We start from the raw sequence: 20,841 nt of genomic DNA, 5'->3' as shown, positions 1-20,841 counted from the left end.
CAAAAAAAGGTGTATTATTCAGAATATTTTAATATATATTGAAACTCTTTTCAACATTTTGTAATAATTTTTCCTACATTTGAAAGAAAGCTTTCACTACACCGAGACACTGCCACAACTTACCCCACAGCATCGGACTCACTTTATCCCACAGCTACCATTAGGATGCTTCATTTAATAATTCATGGCTAATCTTTAGCCAAATAATTTACATGTTCATTGGCAATTCACCAACATGTATAATGTATATTTTCAGACCTGAATAAATTTGCTTTGACCTAAAATTAATTGTATGTGCCATGTAGAAAATGTACTTTGAAATGCAAACAACAGTTTTGAATAAAAAAAATGATGGCCACTTTTCTTGTGTTCATCTTCCAGTCACTGGCAGCTGTATATGGTGAGTAATTACTAAATATGTATTATATATATACAGTTGCCATTGATTAAGAGGGCGACACACCTTACCCCACTTTCCCCTACTCTTATTCTATCCCCTCTCCTCTATTTCTCAACCAGAAAGAAGAGGATTTAGGCCAGTTTTTCAGAGCCAAACCAAACCAGCATGAAAAAAGGACAGAAAGAGAAGCCCTCCCTTCCTCTAACCCTGTTTTGCTCTTCTCTGTGTAGTTTGGCAGTAGACGTGTGTGTGTGTGTGTGTGTGTGTGTGTGTGTGTGTGTGTGTGTGTGTGTGTGTGTGTGTGTGTGTGTGTGTGTGTGTGTGTGTGTGAACAAGCGCTCATGTGGACAGGGCTCTGACTCTGCTGTTTGGTGAAGTTGTTAGGCTTGATGGGAAATGCTTTTTTATCCCTCACTGAATGAAGTCGGTTCAGCATACACAAGACTGTGTAGTAGAGTAACCATTGGACCAAATGCCGAGAAGAAACTCATGCCTGATGCTTACCTGCCCAACAGAAACCCACTATATTTAACCCTCTATGGAACGTGTCATGTTATAAATTACCATTCAGCAGTTTGGGGGTGGTACAAATTTGATATGTTATTGAAAAAAAGTATCTTATGCTCACCATGGCTGTATTTATTTGATCAGAAATTCAAAAACTGTATTGTGAAAAAAAAATACAATTTAATGTAACTGTTTCCTATTAATTAATTCCATAATTTATTCATGTGATGGCAAAACTGTATTTTCATTACTACTACAAATCAGTTGCAGCTGAACACCCAGGTGAGCATTTACCATTTATTATATAGAAGAAATCATTAGCAGGAATTACAGATTGAACTGTTAACCATAACAAAGCTATTCAACTGAAGTGTTTTCCCTTCCAATGCACGAATTGTGGAGGAGTTGTGTGTATGTGTATAAATCATGCTAAACTGCAGGGCAATAGTGCATTGCAACTCAAGCCAGACTCTTATTCATCCTTTATATCTCAACACGCACATACACAAAACACAGTCTCAGTCTCGGCTTCAATGATTCTCCTTCTCACGGCTTTCTGTGCTCATCCAATCGAGCGCCTTTTGGTGATGTCATCGCTCTGTATATGTGTGTGTGTGCACGGAAGCAGTTTTGGGTTTCTCCTAAACTCCCGTTCTCCCACACTGGAGCTTTTTAATCTCTCGAATGGAGAGAAAGAGGATGAAAAAGCCAGAGCGGACAGATCGAGGGGTTGAGAAGCGGCGACCATGACAACACATGAAATCTGAGCGGCTGACATCTGTGTCTCTCTCGCTCTCTCTCTGTCCCTCTCAATCTCCCTCTCTGTTGTTTCTTTGACTCGCATCCAGCAAACAACCCACAAGCTTTCATTTCATAACAGACTCCGACAAGTCTGATGACCTCACACGGCCCTAGACATCATCTTTGATTTCAAACCGCAATGACTGGCCACAGCAGAAGTGTGAACGAAGTCTCTTTATAACATCAAGACTGACTTAAGTCCAACCCTGCTATGACAGACTCATCATATCACAGCACCCACACACACACACACTTCTGACCAACATTTTCCTTCTCTCTGTCTTCTGACTGTTCAAATTGTTGAGCATATTTTCTTTTGAAATCATTTCTTGCTTCCTGTCACTGCATCTCTTGCCACATCCTTTGCTGTACCGAGAGGCTGTCAGTTGAGACGCTCACACATTTCCTGCATCTCAACATCTTGTGCATCAAACTACAGATCCGCTACAACCATGGTGAGCTTCTGTCCTATATGTGGGAAACCTGTTTATTTTGGTGAGTGGCATCTGGGGGTTGGAGGGATCCATTTTGAACATGCTTAAAAATACTAATTAAAATGATATTGATGTATTATGCAGTTATCAACAGAGAGAAACGTCAATATAAAGTGTTGAGGTGCTGCATGTAATGTGTTTAGATGCAAACATTTCACATTAGCTTCTGTTTTGACTTAAAAGCGCTCATTATTTTGACTTGCTGTTGAGGTATTTCAATAGTATATGGATTATGTTGTGCCCAAGTTTTGGGTTTTCATGTCTAATTGTGTGTTAACGTTTATACGAACAGTAGAGCGTTGTAAAAAGGTCATCGCAGAGCATGCTAAATGCTAAGTTCTGAGTAGCTCTAGATTCTGCCTTTATGCTAGATGAAACAAACTAGTTGTTGTGTGACTAAGTGTGTGTAGGCCTTTATCTGTATGCATTTGTGTAGAGTTAATCAGCCTGCAGTCTCCTAACCGCCATCAGCGCCTCACGACATGCGTCACGCGAGCACAGGAAGTGTCTGCCTGTGGCAGGAAGTGGAATATGCCAGACCGAAAGAGGCTTGACTGGTTAAATTGGCAGATAGCAATGCAGAAACCTATGGCCACTTGAAGAAAGAGGAGAATTTGGACAGAAAAATCCTGTAGCTGCCAGTCAGCTTTCAGCGTCAAGACTGAAGAATAAAGCTCCTTCAGTTATTGAGGTGGACTGCAGGCGGTTGTTGATTCTGCCAGGAAGAGAAAAGCTGACCAAGATGTTTGTAGCAGAGCTTCAGTTTCAGTCTGATCCTGGTTCAACCTAGAGGTTTCATGTCCTATGGTTAAGGTCAGGGTTTCAGGAGGAGGGCTCGTTCTAGGCCCACATGAAAGGGTAATAAAATGATCTACATAGAACTCAGAATGTGAATGCAATCCAAAATGAATGTGAAATCAGTCCAATGGAAGAGTTCAAAGAGTGGAATATAAGTTCAGATTCACACTCTGAATCCATAACTAATAGAATTATTATTAATTATAACAGGCAGTAATTTTGAATCATTCTTCATTTAAAAAAAAGAAAGAAAGATGTATTTATAATATTGCACTTTTCAATAGACGTCTATGAGGCAAGTCTATACCACTATAAACAAATAAACTTTATAACCACACTAAAGGGCAAGTCTAAATTATTTTTCTTTGAGCCGTTTCAGAGGATGAGCAAGAATAATTTAATTCAAAATTACTAACACAATTTTTTTATTTTATCTTCAGAACAACATGCACCAACATGAGCCATCTACAATAAGATCAGGAAAATGCATTAAGGATGTAAATGTTACTAGTTTTGATGTCATGTTGACTGAATATACATTGTTTTTTTCATACATGTTGGCATCACAGTAAAAAAAAAAAAAACATTTTCAAATCAGTGGTGTTATTGTTAAATAAATCTAAACCTATTAAAAACCCTTTTCTGTAAGGGCTGAAAAAATAAAACATAAATATTAGAAAACGTAAACAAAGTTGAAGTTGAAGTATAAAATAATAACTAAAATAAAAATAAAGTTTAATAGATTTTAAAAAAAACACAATAAAATTACTAAAATTGAAAATATAAAAATACAAACTAATTCAAAATATTAATCAATACTAATAATCAATAACACTGATTCTAATTGACTAATTTATTAGGTTGATGAAAACATGTTGGATTTTTGGGTGAAACATCCCTTTAAACTTTGACCTTTGATTCATCCAGGTGAGAAGAAGAGGTCATTGGGACGGGATTATCACCCATTATGCTTGAAGTGTCACAAGTGTAAAAGACAGCTAACACCTGGTCAGCATGCAGAGGTATACACATGTGCACTTTATCATATGCTGTATTGTCTTTTAATGCATAAATAATACCAAACACTGTATACTACTGATGATAATGACATGCAGGCATGCATTGAGGTGTAACACTGATAATATGCATTTTGATTGTCACTGTTTTTTACATCTCTACAGCATGATGAGAAGCCATACTGCACTAACTGCTACATGAGAGATTTTGGACCCAGAGGTGAGAACAAATTACTTTGTTGTGTCTTAATAATAGAATATATATAAAAATAATCAACTATGTTTCTTTGTGCAGGTAGCCGAAAGCCTGCTGCTCGGACCTTTAACACAGCTACTTCTTAAAAGAGATCTTGCAATCTTGAGAAACACACAGCATCTAGATCTACAAACAACACCACATCTACTGTCTGCTTTACACTGCCTCAGTAAACCATTGGAAAATACCGGCAAGTCGATCTCTCCTTACCACCGAATAAAACACAACTCCGCCCTTATGTTTCCATTCATCATAAAAACAGCCAGAACCAAATCAACAGCCATCCACGTTGGCATTCTCTCAGGGAACTGAGTTACTTCATTGAACATTATTCTAGAATTAAGTTGTGTCTTTCCTGTTTCATCATTTCCTGGCCTTTAGAATGGGAGATGTGAAAATATCAGACCAAAGAGTAAAACTAGTTCTGAAAAGTGTTGGCTTATATACATACATCATGTGTTTTTTGGTTTAAAAATACAAAGTCAAGACTCTGTATACCATTAATTAATTGATTAACTTGAAACACAATGTAATTGTTTTGTGCTCTATTATTGTTTGTTCTTTTTTCTGTGATTTTGGAGATCAGAGGCTATAAAACAAAGGTTTTTTTTTCATGAGGCAGCAAATGTATCTACAAAGCAAAAATGACAATAATTAATCATTGTGTCTTTTTAATTAGAAGCAGAAGCTTGCGTCCCAAACCTCATGGCGCATATGTGATGGCTTTATCATTTTTGTTATTCAGGAAGAATACATATTTGATTTTATCATTTTATCTGGTGTTTTTTCTCATTAGTTCATTGAAAAGAAGTGTCACTCAGAAAGCTGTCAGTGCATTGTCAACTCATTCAATCAGAAGTATAATTTCATGTCTCTTATCCTCAAATCCATAAAACAAACTGTAAAAAAATATATAATTTAATAATTATGGTTTGTATTGATCACAGTTTTTTAATTGGATTTGAATAATTAAAGATTAATACCTCAAAATGTAACTGCCTACAACTGGAATATAAATCATTTATTGTTGCATAAGTATATACAATATACACACACACACACACACACACACACACACACACACACACACACAATTATATATATATATATATATATTTAATATATATACATTAAAAATATGTATTTATTCATATGTTTGTTTATATAAATATAAAAATTATATTAATATTATTTTTAATTACTTATAATTATAGCTGCCTGTTAGCCTATTGTCAACTCATTTGATCACATGAATAATTTCATGCCTCTTATCCTCAAATAAACTGTAATTGTTTTAATGTCTTTGTGATGAAAATTAGTTTTAAGATTTATACTTAATAATTAAAGATTTATACCTCAAAATGTAACTGCCTACATTTGGATTATATATGGACAATATAGATTATTTAATAGTTGCATATTTTAAAAAGATTAATTATATAAACATATTAATAATTATATAATTATTATTAATTATTAACATTAATTATAGGTAACTGTTTTATGTATTGCTGCCTGCTCATATTCATAACCATCCACATGCATTCATACTAAGTACGATTTACAAAAACACCCATCATCTGTAGTCAGAGTCAGAGAGAGAAAGAAGCCTGCAAAAGGCTATTTTCATAAGGCCAGGGCAAGTCTGCTGGAATGTGTCTGTGTGAGTGTGAGTGTGTGTGAGCAAGCAGCCTTTCTGGAGCAGACCTACTGCTGGATACCTGCTGTTGATCCTGTCAAACTCACACACACACACACATGCAGGGCCTGTTTGTGCAGGCATATGTGCATGTGTGAGCACGGCCACATATGTGATTAGCTTCATGCATGAGCAAACATTTGCACTAAGGAAGAACATAAATCAGGTGAAGATCCCAGACTTAGTTCGGTTATCATCACCGCACCTTTTTTCTTTCAGATTAAGAAGAAGAAGAAAATGAAAGCACAAAAAGGTGGCATGGAGGAGGTGGAGGGATTATTCCAGGGAGCGAGTGAGGGAGGGTGTGTGTGTGTGCATGTGTGTAAAGAGGGTTCCCTGCTGCAGCGTGTCTTTGAACCCACCCCCACCTTGACAGGTCACATGGTTTGTGTGATGCCAGCTGTCTCATTTGCATGTGTTTTAACTACACCGCAAATCCATCAATTGGGAGAGAAAGGGAGAGAGAAAGAGAGAAGGGGCGGAGATACAAAAAGGGGCTGCAGACACAGTAGAAGAACTGATTGATGAAGAAAGAGAGAGATGCCTTCATTCCTATGGGCTTCAGAGATGTGGAGGTTGTTAGATGCCCACCACACCCTCTGAAGGCTCACTTGATATGTGCATGGTGAAGAGTAGGGATCGTCCATGTTATTGCATTCAATGGGTATGTCGCTAGTATGCTAGGGCACGTTGTATAATTGTGGTACTTTTCACATTTAAGACAAAATACAAAAACAATATGCTTACTCAAATAAAATTACTAATGGTTTCAGTTTATGTATTTCATCAGTGTAACATCTGCTTGTTGCCAAGCTTTATCATTAAACACCATTTGGATGTTAAGAGAAAGGATGTTTTATTAAATGTAACTATGGTAATTTAAGTGCTGTACTTCAAGTAACATGTGTCTGTTTTGCCATATATATATATATAACTATATATATATATATAGTCAGAATTATTTCCTCCCTTGGTAAATGATCAAAGATGGCTGTAAAAAAAATGTATCTGCATTGGTAATCCTTTTGATATTATATTAATTTTTTTTTGCAAAAATCTATCCTTTCAGTGAAGTAAAATAATTGAAAGTGGAGGGGAAAATCACATTATGAAATCCAAAACACGTTGGGAACAATTATTTGCCCCCTTTTATTAAATATGTTTGCAACCTCCTTTTCCCAAGATATCAGCTCTGAGTTTTCTCCTATAATGCCTGATGAGTTTGGAGAACACCTGACAAGAGATCAGAGACCATTCAGATGAAACAAAAAAAAAGCTTTTTTGGCAGCAACGTTTGATGCACACAGGGATAAAAAAGTACCCCATGTGTAAAATGAAATACTCTGCTGTATCTTTAATGCTGGGGGCCTAATTTTCTGCCAGAGGTCCTGGGCATCTTGTTCAGATACATGGCATCATGGATTGGATCAAATACCAACAGATAACAAATATAAACCTAACAGACTATAAATCTTATAACGGGCCATGTTTGGATCTTGTGATCCAAAAACAAAAATCAAATATGGGTCACTGAGCACAAAACCAAGCATCTGCAATGGCCATCCCAGTCCCTGGCCTGAACCCTATAAAATGAGTGGAGAACTGAAGAGAAGAAGCGCCAACATGGATCTGGGAAACTGAAGGATCTGGAGAGATTCTGTATGGAGGAATGGTCTCTGATCTCTTGTCAGGTGGTCTCCAAACTCATCAGGCATTATAGGAGAAAATTCAGAGCTGTTATCTTGGGAAAAGGAGGTTGCAAACATATTTAATAAAAGGGGGCAAATAATTGTTCCCAACGTGTTTTGGAGAAAAAACATTTTATTTCGTAATGTGATTTTCCCCCCACTTTCAATTATTTTACTTCAATGAAAGGTAAGATTTTTGCAAATATAATATCAAAAGGATTAACAATGCAGATTATATTTTACAGCCATCTTTGATCATATTTACCAAGGGGGGGCAAATAATTCTGACCAGCACTGTAAATCTGCCTTTTTGCATAACATCTCATAAAATTACCAAAATTATATTTAAAGGGATAGTCCATAAAATTTTTAATTCTGTCATAACTTACTCATGTCCCTCTAAAAATGTATGACATTCTTCCTGATGTGGAATGTAAACGAAAATATTTTGAAGACTGCTGGTAACCGAACAGTCACAGTTCCTCCTTGACTTCCACTGTATACTGACAAAAAATACAATGGAAGTCAATGGGAACCTAAATTGTTTTGTTATCAACATTCTTCAAAATAACTTATTTTGTGTTCTGCAGAAGAAGAAAAGTCATTCTGAAGACCCACTCAATTGGGACACTGCAAAAACTGTCATTTTAAGAGACATCAAGGCAATTTCAAACAAACTGAAACATATTTGTGAGATTATAATATGATTTTCCTTAATGGATAAAATAAATATTTTTCTCTAGAAAATAGTTAGAAAAAATATATCATCAATGAACAAGAAATGTACCCTAAATTGTAGAATGAATGGGGGCAGAATAATGCATATGCAAAAGATGCATAAATGGAACATTTTTCATTCATTTTATTCTTCATTGTGAACCATATTCTTCATTGTTCTTGTTGGCTTTTAATAGCAGTAGCATTGTGCTTAATTATTGTCTTAACCAACTTTTATTGTCTTGCATTTAAAAATGTGTTAATAAGCACACTAAAGCACTTCAAGTCTTGGTTTGTGCTTCTGTGGTGGAGGTTTCACATTCACCCACTCGTATCGGTGACAATGTGTATGTAGGAGGCTAATGTCATTGTACTAATCAAAGCCTGGGCTAATAGCTAATGCTATCAAAGAGTGATGAAGCAGTCCATTCATCTTTACAGAGACAGCAGCTCTGCAGACCACAGTCTGCATGAGAGAACTGTGCACTTCAAACAATGTATTGTGAGATCATCAAACACAAATATGTGTGGGTATTTTCAACCCTGCAATGTGAACATGTGGATGTTTTTGTTTGATTTGAAAATCTCATTGATATGTAGGCTATAGGTAGGCTACTGTGGGATAAAGGAGGAGTGTGGGTCGGTATATAACAATGGGCAATTGCGATATTACTGCATAGGAACATCAGGTAACTTATATATTATGATTTATGAAGACAAAGTAAAGTAGCCTACAAATCATTTGAATCAAATGTTGTCTTTGCAGCAGATTGAACAATGCCTTGATGTATGTAAAGATATGTAGGCCCTATTAAATAGCAGAAATGACAGTTATCAACTACGGAAGGTAGATGTGTGGTAAAAAAAAAAAAAAAACGAAACGAAACGTAGTTGGACTGGGTATTGTGTTTCTTTGGCAACACTATCAAAGCCAAAATGAATCTGCAACAGTCAAGTGGTGCAGCGGTCACGTGGTACAAGTATGATATCTCAGAAAATGTCCAGCTTACAAGTTGTAATTACGAGCTCTGTGAGTACGTGGACACTTTTTACAAGTTGAAATCTCATAACATGGTGTAAACGTATAACGCAGCTTTGGTTCTCAATGAAACAAGCAATGTTTTCATAAAGCCACAAAAAGAAAACAGTGTTTATAGTTTTTAGGCAATTCAACATAAAAATACTTATAGGCATAGTTGTCGCTGTATACGATCGAAAAGAACTACACTTTTCATCTTTAAAATAAAAACAACGTACCTTCTAGCTCATCGTGCGTGTGGGAGCTGTTTCAGACATGTTATCGTCGCCCCCTGTTGGAGACTGTTGCTTGTGCACTCTCCATCAAAACAAGGGTTAATTCAGCACACTGCAACTGCAAACAGCCCAGAGAACTTCATGCAAGAATCAACTATAACGAAGACGAATGAAACGAAATGCTGTAAATGTCTGGTACACATAGTAGCCTACTGACTAAAGTGAAAAGAAAAGGGAATGTCTTTAAGCTAATAAGCATTTGTTTACTTACTGTACTTAGCCTATTTAATATGTAAATTCTGTGTAAGGGCATTACATACCTCACATCTCTCTTTGAGCATATCAATAAACTGTTACAACAAGGGTGACATTATTTATTTATGTATTTATTAACATATCTTTATTGCGAGGATTAACCCCTTGAGATGAAACATCTCGTTTTCAAGGGAAATTAAATGTTTTAAAATTACAGAATGACATTGGATGATCAGAATAAGTAGGCCTTCATTTAGTTCAATAAGTTATGTTACAATTACATTTTAAACGTTTTTTAAAAACACAAAAACCAATACAAAGTCTTGTCACACACACACATACACAAATCTGCAGTAAACAGATTTACATTTAGAATAAGATGACAATACCAGACAAACTGAGGTCAGAAGATACATGGGAAAAGCTTAAAACATGTTCAATTGTAAACGTGAGTAAAATAAATGTATCAACCATTGTAAACAGTCTGACACGAACAACATTTGATCTACTTAGAATATCTATATCTATAAATGTAGGCTACTTGACTTAAAGGGATAGTTGCAATAATGTTCACTGTTTTTAACTCCTAAGTGGTATAAAAGAGGTAGGCTATACTAAATATTAATCTTTATAAAGAGTTCATCTCTCAGTTCACATGCAGTTGTTTTATAGTGTTTTGAGCTTAAATGTTTCCAAGTTCAAGATTAAATACTTTTTTATTCTCATTTGTTTAATATCAGTTATGTCTTCTTAACTGAAGTTTAATAGTCAAAATATGTGCTCAAGCTCAAGAAGTGTTTTTTGAATTTTAAACTTGAACGACATAGAACAAGATGATATGAAGTGTTCCTTTATGTTGATGTTTAGTTTGTGAGGTTAAACTGATATTTTAATTCTGTTTCACAATATGAATTTGCAGGTCAGAGTACATGGAATGCAGGATAGCTTCTGTATTCATTTTTCACACATTTCAATACAGTTCAAAAGTTTGCGGTCAGTAAGGGTTTTTTCTTTTTGTTTTTGACATAAATTAATATTTTGATAAATTAATATATTCAGCAACAAAACAATAATTGATCAAAAGTGACAGTACATTTTATAACGTTACAAAATATGTCTATATCAAAAGAATGCTGTTCTTTTGAGCTTTCTATTTATCAATAAATCATGAAAAACACAAAAATATTATCCTGATAAGGGTAGAAAGGTTTCAAAGATTGAGAAAGGAGGAGGACAAGCAAGCTGAGTTTATGAAGGACCCATATAAATTCACTAAAACTTTCTTGGGAGAAGCAAGATCCAGGGGTTTGACCAGCCTTAAGGAAGATGTGGAAGGGTTCCTTAAAAAGAGTCACAGTGACGCTTTTGGGGGCCAGGCGTTATGCACACACCCATAGGTCACCAGAACTGAAGGAAGAGCTTGAAATGGAGATAAGTCCAGAAAAATGTACATGCATATGCTATAGGACCAAATGGTATACCTTATAAAGTATACAAGATATGTCCGATGTTACTCCGCAGGTTATGGAAACTATTGCGTAGGATATGGGCAAAAGGCATCATTTCGTTGTCCTGGAAAAGAGTGGAGGGCTGCTCCAAAGGATATAGCAGTTTCAAACTATTTCTCTCTTGAGCATTGAAGGAAATATTTTCTTGGCCAGAAGGATGACACATCACATTGATGTTGATACATCAATTCAAAAGGGAAGCTTTTCAGGCTTCTCTGGGTGTTTGGAACATACAGGTGCCCTCAGTCAGATAATTTGTGAGGCGAAGGAGACCAGAGGCAATTTTACAGTAGACCGGCTCGATTTTGTCTAATGCGTATGGATCAATCCCCCATGATCTTATTAACAAAGTCATGGGAACGCAGCACCGGGGAAGGAATCCAGAGGGCCGTTAATGGAGTCCGGGCCGGCATTTGTCAATCTCCAATAAGAGGTTTTATGGATGACCTAACTATAACCACTTCAAACCAGGTACAAGCTAGATGGATCCTAAAGAACCTTGGTGATGTGGCAACATGGGCAAGAATGAAGTTCAAACCGAGGAAGTCAAGAATTATGGTGATTAGAAATGGGAAAGTGACTAGCAAGTTCCAAATTCAAGTCCAGGGGGAGGTTATACCATTAATTGAGGAAGACCCAGTGAAATGTCTATGGAATTTGTATGATACCTCTCTAAATAACAGAAGCAGCATAAGGACAGAGAGACAGGTGGAAGAATGGTTGAGAAAGACCAGGCAAGTTCAAGGCCTCACTCTTTCAGCATGGTCTGCTACCAAGACTTATGTGACTACTGACAATTTATGAAGTTCCCATGACATTAGTAGAAGGACTTAAGAGGCGAGTGAATAAACACCTTGCAGCTGGCTCGGAATTCCACCAAGTTTCACGTCAGTAGAGCTTTACATCAGATCTCGACAGTAGTTGAGTTCAAAGTGGAAAAGTGAAGGGCTGTGCTGATGAACAGAAACTCTGGCGATGAAAGATTAGAGGTGCAGACATTCCCACAAGATCACGACACAAGTGGGCAGTAGATGCAGCAGTGGCACAGGCAGAAAGAAGGCTAAAGTTGAAGGACATCATTGGGAGGTAGTGCATGGGGGAGTCAAGGTCTCAGACCTACCCATTTCCGGCAATGGGGGAAGTCGGACCTAATGCAGAGGCGAGAAATTATCCAAGCCAAAGTTCGATACCTGGAGGAGTAAGGGCATAGGGCTAGGGCAGTGGAACTGGGAGCACAAGGACCCTGGACAAAGTGGGACCTGCCAAAGCAGAAGATCATGTAGCCTAAACTTTAGAAACTGGACCCCTTTCGCATCTCTTTCCTGCTCCGATCAGTGTTTGATACTCTTCCATCACCAGCAAACTTGAACAGGTGGAGAATGTGGGAGCGCACAGTGTGTTATGTGGAGGGAAAAGCACATTGGCGCACATTCTGGCAGGATGTAAAGCTGCACTTGGAATGGAATCAGGATAATGCACTGTCTGACATCTTGGAGCAGGGGAGATGGGAAAAGCACCAGTGCCATCTATCCAGTTCATCAGGGAGGGAGATAAGTCACACTCCTCCAAAAACACGAAGAGCCTTATGCAGAAAACACAATCATGGGAGATGAGGGTGGACCTGGGAAGGAAACTATATTTCCCCATGTCTTCCAAACATCCCTAAGGCCAGACGTGGCCATCTGGTCTGAGGAGGAAAAGAGGATCATAATGATTGAGCTGACAATCCCATGGGAAGATGAATGCGAGGATGCCCTGGAGAGGAAAGCAACCAAGTATCAGGACCAGATCCAGCAATGCAGCGACAAAGGGAGGAAGGCCTCGGTATTTTCAATTGAGGTTGGTTGCAGGTTTTTTCCCCCTGCATAACCTGTGTGAAAGATGCTCAAAGCTTTGGGAATAGCAGAAAAGGGAGATGAAGACAGCTACACGTAGGTTGGGGGGGGCAGCAGAAATATCCTCTTTTTGGCTTTGGAAGAGTTGATCTGGAAGCCAGGAGAAGATGGGCAGTGACTGGCAACCGCCGATTGAAACGTCCAAAGAAAGTTGGATGCCACCTGATGACATTTTGTGGATTGTGTGACACTGAAAACACTGAGTAATGGCTGCTGAAAATTCAGCGTTATCATCACAGGAATAACATTTTAAAAATATGTTAAGAAAAGAGTTATTGTAAATAGTAATACTTTTTCACAAAAGTACTATTTTTATTTATGATCAAATAAAAGCAAGGGAGAATTTGAGACTTCTAACAAAAATCTATAAAAAAAATTAATGACCCCAAACTTTTGAACAGTAGTGTAAATGGAGGTGAATGGAACTGGCCCTTTACAAAACCAAAGCCATTCACAATATTTTTTTTTACACCAGAACTGATAACAGATTGACAACATAGTGTGAGAAAATTGAGAGGCGAATCTTAATTCCACAAAAATGCAGAGAATTGCATGCACAGCTGATTTAATCTAAATTGCACCATAGCACCTTGACATTGTCAAGTGGGGTTTTTGGTCTAACCTTCTTAAAATCCAAATATATTTGGGAGTGATTTAAAGAAGCTTTTAGTGCAGATTAAGGAACAAAAACCAAACATGGCCAAATCATTGAAATAACCTATTATAGTTTCAATGGGCGCTTAAGCATGAATACTGGCTCAGATGGGATGATTCTGTTACCACATGAAAGCTACATCGACCACAAACACCAAACTGACTTTGTCTACATCATTTGGTGTCACTAAAGCTAACTCAGCAAAACTATATATAAAGCTGGCGGCAAAGAAATTCCCTCATTCCCACCCTGGTAATGACAGTGATTTGAATACTTTGTGGTTAAGAGACCACAGTATAGTCAGTTTAGAAAAAAAGAATGCTGGGAGCTTATCACAGGAGAATCTGAGCGAGTTGAGGTCAACAATTTCTCTCTCAACAATCACTTCTTATCATGTTTGATCCAATCTGATCTTTACTCAAGTCCTAAAACTGGATGAGGCAAAAGATGAATTCTGGCCACTCTTTTCAATATAATTTGGTATGGTATAACTGGCCTTTAAAAATAAAAATCTGCCTGCCTCTATGGGAATTTAACATAGGGGTGTCCTGACTTATGCACCCTGTATTTTAAGGAAGAACATTTATTTATTTACGATTCATTATTCATTCACAAAGAAAACTGGTGTCCTTAAAGGTTGGAGTTTTCTTCATTTTTTTAATTAAGGCATTAAGATCAATTTCCAAAAGATTAATTTTATTTTATTTTTTAGTCGACTTTAGAATGGGTGTGTTCAATTATGCTAAGCACTGTATATTGTTACTAAAGATTTCTATTTCAAATAAATTATGTTCTTTTGAACTTTGAATTTTTTTCATCATGGTTTCCACAAAATTATATTCAACATTGTATTTGTATTCAACATTGATAATAATAAGAAATGTTTCTTGAGCATCAAATCAGCATGATTTATGAAGGCACTGAAGACTGGAGTAATGACTGTTGAAAAGTCAGCTTAAAATATAAATCTTAAAAATGTATTAAAAGAGTTATTTCAAATTGTAATAATATTTCACAACATTACTGTTTTCACTATATATTTTTTAATAAATAAACACAGCCTTGGTGTGCATGAGAGACTCCTTTTACTATAAACATTACAAAAATCTTGCCAACCCCAACTTTTGAACAGTAATGCATCAGATATTTAAGGAAACATGTTTTTCTTTTAATTTAAAATAAATAAAAATGATATATAGCTAAAAATTATCAACATAAAAAATTCCCTTTCAGTTATTAGCCTTAGGTTTATGATGACAAACAGATTTTTTTTGGGGGGTGAACTATCCCTTTAATATAGCATAATATCCCTTTAACATATTGTCTATTATTGCACAACATGCTTTTAGCAGCAGAAATGGAATAAGGAAGACTAATTTTCACTATTTCTCTGTCTTGTGGATGCTTTTCACTTTAGTTCCCCCTTTGTTCTTTCTCACCTCAATCAGACCATTTTCAATAATAGTTCATATGCAGCATTTATGATTCCCCATGAGAAAACAGATCTCTGGAAGTTCAAATGCACACCTCGGAACAGGCGGCTCACCTTCCCATCCCTCTCTCTCAAAACAGTCGCCAATATCACCCTGCAGGACTGAAACTCCCCTCCAATCTTCACTTGTGCGTGAGACTTAACTACATTCAGAGGGTAAAAAAACACCCCGAGAGCCGCTCCCAGAATCCCCCCACATACAAAGTCATTAACCAAATGCCCTGCCTTTGACTCAGCCTCGGGGAGCAGTTCCTTAATTGGTCCACGCAAACCGAAGAAAAAAACATTGCTAGGGCCATTTCGGAGTAGGATCGGGACAAGGCCACGGTAAAGTTCTCGGATGCCATGTTGCTGAAGCAAAGCACGAAAAATATGTGCAGTGTTCTGAAAGTTTCCATGATGACGTGGATCCTGCAGTAAAGTTTGGACCCTTTCGAACGGCGTCAGGACTGCTTCAGCGGTTCCCGCCAAGACTGCGGCAATACTGTCCGTTAACAGGATGGGGGCATGAGGAGCGTTTAGCCGCAGGAACCTGGAGAAGTCCTCATAGAGTCCAAACATAATTGCAATAGTGCTGCTTTTCTGGAGTAACGGCGGGAGGATGCCTCGGTACAGCGTGCGCAAACCGTCCCTCTGGAGCTGTCGCACAGCTTCCCACGCCGGCACTCCGAACAACTGCTGGCGGAACAGCGCCTTGTGTATGGGAAACGTGATGACGATGTTGGCGAACGCCGCTACAGAACCACACAAGTAGTGGTTCTGATTCTGCAGTGACTCCTGGTCTTGGTCGGCGGAGGCCATGGTCCTCGTTGATACCCAATCAAAGGTTGAAAATGAGGGTCAGATATGACATCATCTGATACATAAACTTTAATGTGCTTCTGAGGGGGGAAAAAGGGAAAAAATTAGTCATCAAAAATTGGTAACACAACTATATTTCCTACATAAAAGTAACAATTTAAACAGTATGTTGCATTGCACAAGCTATAAATTTCAATACAACAATGCATATTAAAAAATATATAAAATGCATATAAAAATATTTTATAAAATTGGATAATTCAAGCCATTCCATCATTTTATATTTCACACATTGGAGTTTTATTACCAAATTGTGTGCTTCCATGTCTGTATTGTGAGCATATGAAAGGACATAAGCCGACTATGCATACATAAGAAAAACAAAATATGATTCATATGCCTTAAAGATAAGCTGAGGATTATTCTTCATCATTTGACCCCGTTTTGCTTTTTATCCTGCATAGACCTTTTTGCCTCAGGTCACACTTTTTTTTTTCACAATAAATATTAATACATACATAAATTGTTATATCTGATATACACTAAGTTTCTTTGTTTAAAAAATGAAATTAATACTTTTATTCTGCAATGCACTCAATTGATCAAAAGTGACAGGGAACACAAAATAATCTATTTCACAATATTACTGTTATTGTTGTACTTTTGGTCAGATAAATGCAGCCACGTGAGGATATAAAAGATTTCTTTCAAAAACAAAAAATCTTTTCGACCCCAAAACTTTTCAACGGTTGTTTCTGATACGGTCAAAGTGGATTTGAATTATGTAAACATCCTTCAAAAGATAAATTAGAAATTTACAAATAAACACACTTTATGTATTTGACTCATGGGATTTTTTTTTTCTCAAATCATGTAGTCCTAACGGAAGCTTGCTGAGGCCCCCTAATGGGCTCCAGCACTCTAGTTGACAACCACTGGACTAGTATGTTGAAGTAATACCGACATCAGATCCCTAAGTTAATTGATTTTAAAATAAAAGTTTTTTTTCATCATCCAGGTCATTCACTCCTAATTTAAAATGGTTATAGTCTAAAATTAAACACAGCAAATCCAGTATAACATTTAATTTTAGAAAGAAAGAGGAAACCAGTAGACATTTATATAGGCGTATGCCTACAGATTAAAATTTGCCATGGTGACATTCATCACAACACCATACTTAGTACAATTATTGCTGTAACTGTAAAATCAGAATTTATGAATATGGAGCATTCCAACAGCTTTCATAATATTTCTCCCATGTTGGTTTATGATTTTTCTTTTGATGCATCGGTGACTAATATACTAAGTCACTGCAGTTTTGTTTAGAAACTATGGCATTTTGGCAGAAATTATGGTTGTCATGGAAATTCATATAAAGGCGTGACCTGTAATGTTTAAAGAAAGACAAATGAAATTATCCGCCCCCGTTCATTTTAGCGATGCAGAGCAGATATAAGATCATTTCATACAGTAGGAAGATTATTTCGGACTATAAAGATAATTAATCATCTTCAGTCGTTGACAACAAGCTACATCATCCAAAAACACCACATCACGTTCAAATAGGCAGCAATATATCATATTATTAATGTTTTACCAGCTATGAATGACCTCCGGGTGAAGAGATGATAAAATATCCGTGATATAGTCAATCTGCTGATTAAGTGTTTATTTTATAAATATAGAAACATCGCCTCATGTCATTCGTGCAATACACCCGCTTCCGTCGACCACATGTATCACATCACGCTCGCGCGCATCTCGCGCTCTGATTGGCTCGATAATGCCATCGCTTTATGTGCTGATCTGAGATCTGCTATGCCCGACAATGCCATCGACGCCTTGTCTGAGATTAGCTGTGCCTGTGTGTTTGGGTCTTTTCCTTTTAAGAACTTTATTTCAATCATAACAGAATTACACAGTGGTCTATATGACAACATACAGCAGAATAATAATTGCATAGCCTACTTGATAATGTGGCATCATCATTAATAAATTAAATGATACATTTTCATGGTTATAATTATTTCCTTTTTCCTTTTTCTAATTATTATAGTATAAATTCAAGATATTTATTTTCATCTGTGTTTTTAGGGGAAAGTGTACTGACAGAGAGACAACTTGTCAATCAATTGATCAATTAACCAATGAAAATAAAGGAGCAAATTTGTCAACAAGGTGCACCTGAAACATTAATTCAATTCAGCCGCAGTTATCTTAGAAGTCAGATTGTATTGTTTAAATCCAATATAAGAGTCAAATCAGAAACCCTGTTCTGCATCTCTTTGTTTGTTGTTCTTCTTCAGTAAAGTGAAAGGTGTGAGATTTTATATGTTATGTCTTGGATAAGTGTACTTATTTGTTTATGCATGCCTTCTACATTTATTTTTTGTTTATCTCATTTATTTCTCCATAGATAAATTAAAGTAAAACAATGGCTGACAAACCAAATATCAGTGAGATCTCTCAGTTTGACAAGACCAAGCTGAAGAAGACCGAGACACAGGAGAAGAACACACTTCCCACCAAAGAGAGTAAGTTTGAGTTTTTCAGAGCACTCGTTGCCTTCTGATGTTTTTGTTCCTGTTTGCAACATTCTTTGCCACTACTTGCTAGTTTATTTTTAATTTTTTTTTGTCTCAAACATGATCTAGGCTATTTGCTTCAATGTGTTTTTGTTTTTCCCTCCTGCAGCCATTGATCAGGAGAAAAAAAGTGAGGCATAAGTTGTCAACTTCAGATCTTCACCAAGGGCAAGATGTAGAGGACTCTGTGAGATGACAAGTCTCATCACTTTAGTTGAAAGATGGCATCTCCCAACCACCAGTCATTACAGCCATATAGGCTGGATTGGGATATTCAGTTTTCTGTACACCATTCTGGAGGCTTTTCATTTATAATCACATGGTATGATGTGTTTTGTGAAGAGGCAGTCAAACTTTGCACTGAGGATGTCTACCTCTCAGAAAGATCTATGTAAATCCATCTGTAAAAAATTGAGTTCTATCTGCCCTCATTTTGAACTTTGGTGAAATAAACCTTTAAAATGAATTTCTGTGTTTTGCTTTGTGCCTTTATAAAAAAAACATTTAACCTGGACACTTTATCCCATAAGGCTATGGGAGAGGATTTGACTAGGGGGGAAAAAATGTAGTACATCTGGACTATTCATTTTCACTTTTTCATCACTTTCCTTGCATTCCTGATCTGCTAACTCAAAATCTACAAAAAAAGATCTATGCAGAGAGTATAAATGACATCTCTTGAGCATTTCATTAGTTGCAGCTGAAGTGATGACAATACACATGTCCTCCACTTCCTGTCAGAATCATTCAACAACTTGTTCAGTTAGCCAGGCATGTGTTGTACTTTTCGGCCTTTCTCGCAGCTGTCCTCCGCATGGTCTCTCTCTTTTGTAGACACAACACAATTACAACTGAACATCTGCGAAGTCAAGTTTGAAACCAGCAAGATGGTTGACACTGTCCTTATCATGAGGAAGATACAGTAAAGAAAAGATATGATGCCAATGCGACTGCCAGGTAATGAAGCACCATCCCCAGGATAAAGCTGACATGTGCACCACAACAGTTCAAGCTTCAGAAGGACAGAACACGTAATATTTAAGGGAACCAGGGCATAGATCAACACTAGCCATCCCGAAGACAATGATGCTGCATAGTACGGTTAAAGCTGGTTCCTTTCAATCCGACCACCATCACTGTGACCGTGACCACCCACGTCATCATATTATTACACACCGTTAAAAGGTTTTTCACACTACACATTTTTTTTAAGATAAAGCTATTTTTAACTCTGGGTTAAGCCAGGGGTTTCTAAAAAATCTGTAAAGGTCCTCTGACCCCACGGAGGACAACAAGGGGGTGCTAGAGGCTAATGCAGAACATTTCAGAGAAAAACTTTGACATTTACTGAATTTGACATTGTTATTGCTTCATTCAGCTTTCTAAAGGCAGGCCACAAATCAATACATTAATATTTTATTTTATTGATAATAGGTTTTTTACAGTAGGACTGAACATTAAGGGACAATCAGAATTTCTCATTAAAGATGGTTTCAAACAGTTAATATTTCTTTTTCAAGTTTATACATCTAAAATAACTATAAACAATATATTATAAACTATTAATATAAATTATATATATATATATTATATAACTCTTAAAAAAAAATAAACATCCATTTTTCAGGATACTTTATTTTTAAGATAGTTTTGTGAAATCCAAATAAGCTTTGCAGACCTTTATTGGAAGGAGTTAAAACACTTTTTCAAAGAACCATGCTTTTAACATGAACAAACACTTTCAATAGACCTAGCCTATATGTTTTATATATGTTTTATTTAATCATTAAATTTGGAACACAGAACTGTCTTCGATAATACCGGTAGGCATTTTTTTTTGTGCATACACCTTGTTCATTTTTTGAAGGAAATGGTAAGTTGACTGTATACAGTTTTTTCCTCCACTAAACTCACTGGGCTGCGTTACGTTTCCTAGAAACCATTGGTGGCAAATCAATTTAATTTAGGCTTAGCCTACGATGCTTTTGGAAAACGCAGACCTGCAGCAGTTGCAGGG

The 20,841-nt window shown here is 36.7% G+C and overlaps 3 protein-coding genes across 5 annotated transcripts; 2 read left to right on the top strand and 1 right to left on the bottom strand.

The window, feature by feature from the left end:
- The first annotated feature begins 1,957 nt into the window (after positions 1–1,957).
- LOC307000249 (cysteine-rich protein 1) lies at positions 1,958–5,265 on the top strand. Its single transcript, XM_079615683.1, has 4 exons — positions 1,958–2,203; positions 3,928–4,022; positions 4,182–4,236; positions 4,312–5,265. Exons 1-4 carry the CDS (start codon positions 2,161–2,163, stop codon positions 4,356–4,358), a joined length of 240 nt encoding a protein of 79 aa, XP_079471809.1. The 5' UTR covers positions 1,958–2,160; the 3' UTR covers positions 4,359–5,265.
- Positions 5,266–13,398: 8,133 nt separating this feature from the next.
- On the bottom strand, positions 13,399–18,009 carry slc25a51a (solute carrier family 25 member 51a). Its single transcript, XM_079616092.1, has 2 exons — positions 17,837–18,009; positions 13,399–16,316 (listed from the first exon to the last, which is right to left on the bottom strand). Exon 2 carries the CDS (start codon positions 16,234–16,236, stop codon positions 15,388–15,390), a length of 849 nt encoding a protein of 282 aa, XP_079472218.1. The 5' UTR covers positions 16,237–16,316; positions 17,837–18,009; the 3' UTR covers positions 13,399–15,387.
- Positions 16,130–19,249, top strand: LOC307000464 (thymosin beta-b). Of its 3 annotated transcripts, none has more exons than XM_079616093.1 (3): positions 16,130–16,261; positions 18,656–18,773; positions 18,934–19,249. In XM_079616093.1, the coding sequence occupies exons 2-3, from the start codon at positions 18,674–18,676 to the stop codon at positions 18,963–18,965; spliced, it is 132 nt and encodes a 43-aa protein (XP_079472219.1). In that variant the 5' UTR covers positions 16,130–16,261; positions 18,656–18,673; the 3' UTR covers positions 18,966–19,249. The 3 variants fall into 3 exon arrangements, with proteins under 3 accessions (XP_079472219.1, XP_079472221.1, XP_079472220.1); XM_079616095.1 differs by having other exon boundaries at positions 16,186–16,274; XM_079616094.1 differs by lacking the exon at positions 16,130–16,261 and adding an exon at positions 18,519–18,556.
- Positions 19,250–20,841: the final 1,592 nt, after the last annotated feature.

The sequence above is a fragment of the Phoxinus phoxinus genome, assembly GCF_949152265.1.
Source record: "Phoxinus phoxinus genome assembly, chromosome: 6".
NCBI classification, from domain to species: Eukaryota; Metazoa; Chordata; class Actinopteri; order Cypriniformes; family Leuciscidae; genus Phoxinus; species Phoxinus phoxinus.
This window is presented reverse-complemented; position numbering and strand designations above follow the sequence as displayed.

Coding starts and splice junctions, on each gene's coding strand:
- LOC307000464 (XM_079616093.1), top strand. CDS start 18,674: ATGGCTGACAAACCAAATATCAGTGAGATCTCTCAGTTTGACAAGACC. Junction 18,774..18,933: donor CACACTTCCCACCAAAGAGA/GTAAGTTTGAGT, acceptor TCCCTCCTGCAG/CCATTGATCAGGAGAAAAAA.
- LOC307000249 (XM_079615683.1), top strand. CDS start 2,161: ATGGTGAGCTTCTGTCCTATATGTGGGAAACCTGTTTATTTTG. Junction 4,023..4,181: donor CACCTGGTCAGCATGCAGAG/GTATACACATGT, acceptor ACATCTCTACAG/CATGATGAGAAGCCATACTG. Junction 4,237..4,311: donor GAGAGATTTTGGACCCAGAG/GTGAGAACAAAT, acceptor TTCTTTGTGCAG/GTAGCCGAAAGCCTGCTGCT.
- slc25a51a (XM_079616092.1), bottom strand. CDS start 16,236: ATGGCCTCCGCCGACCAAGACCAGGAGTCACTGCAGAATCAGAACCAC.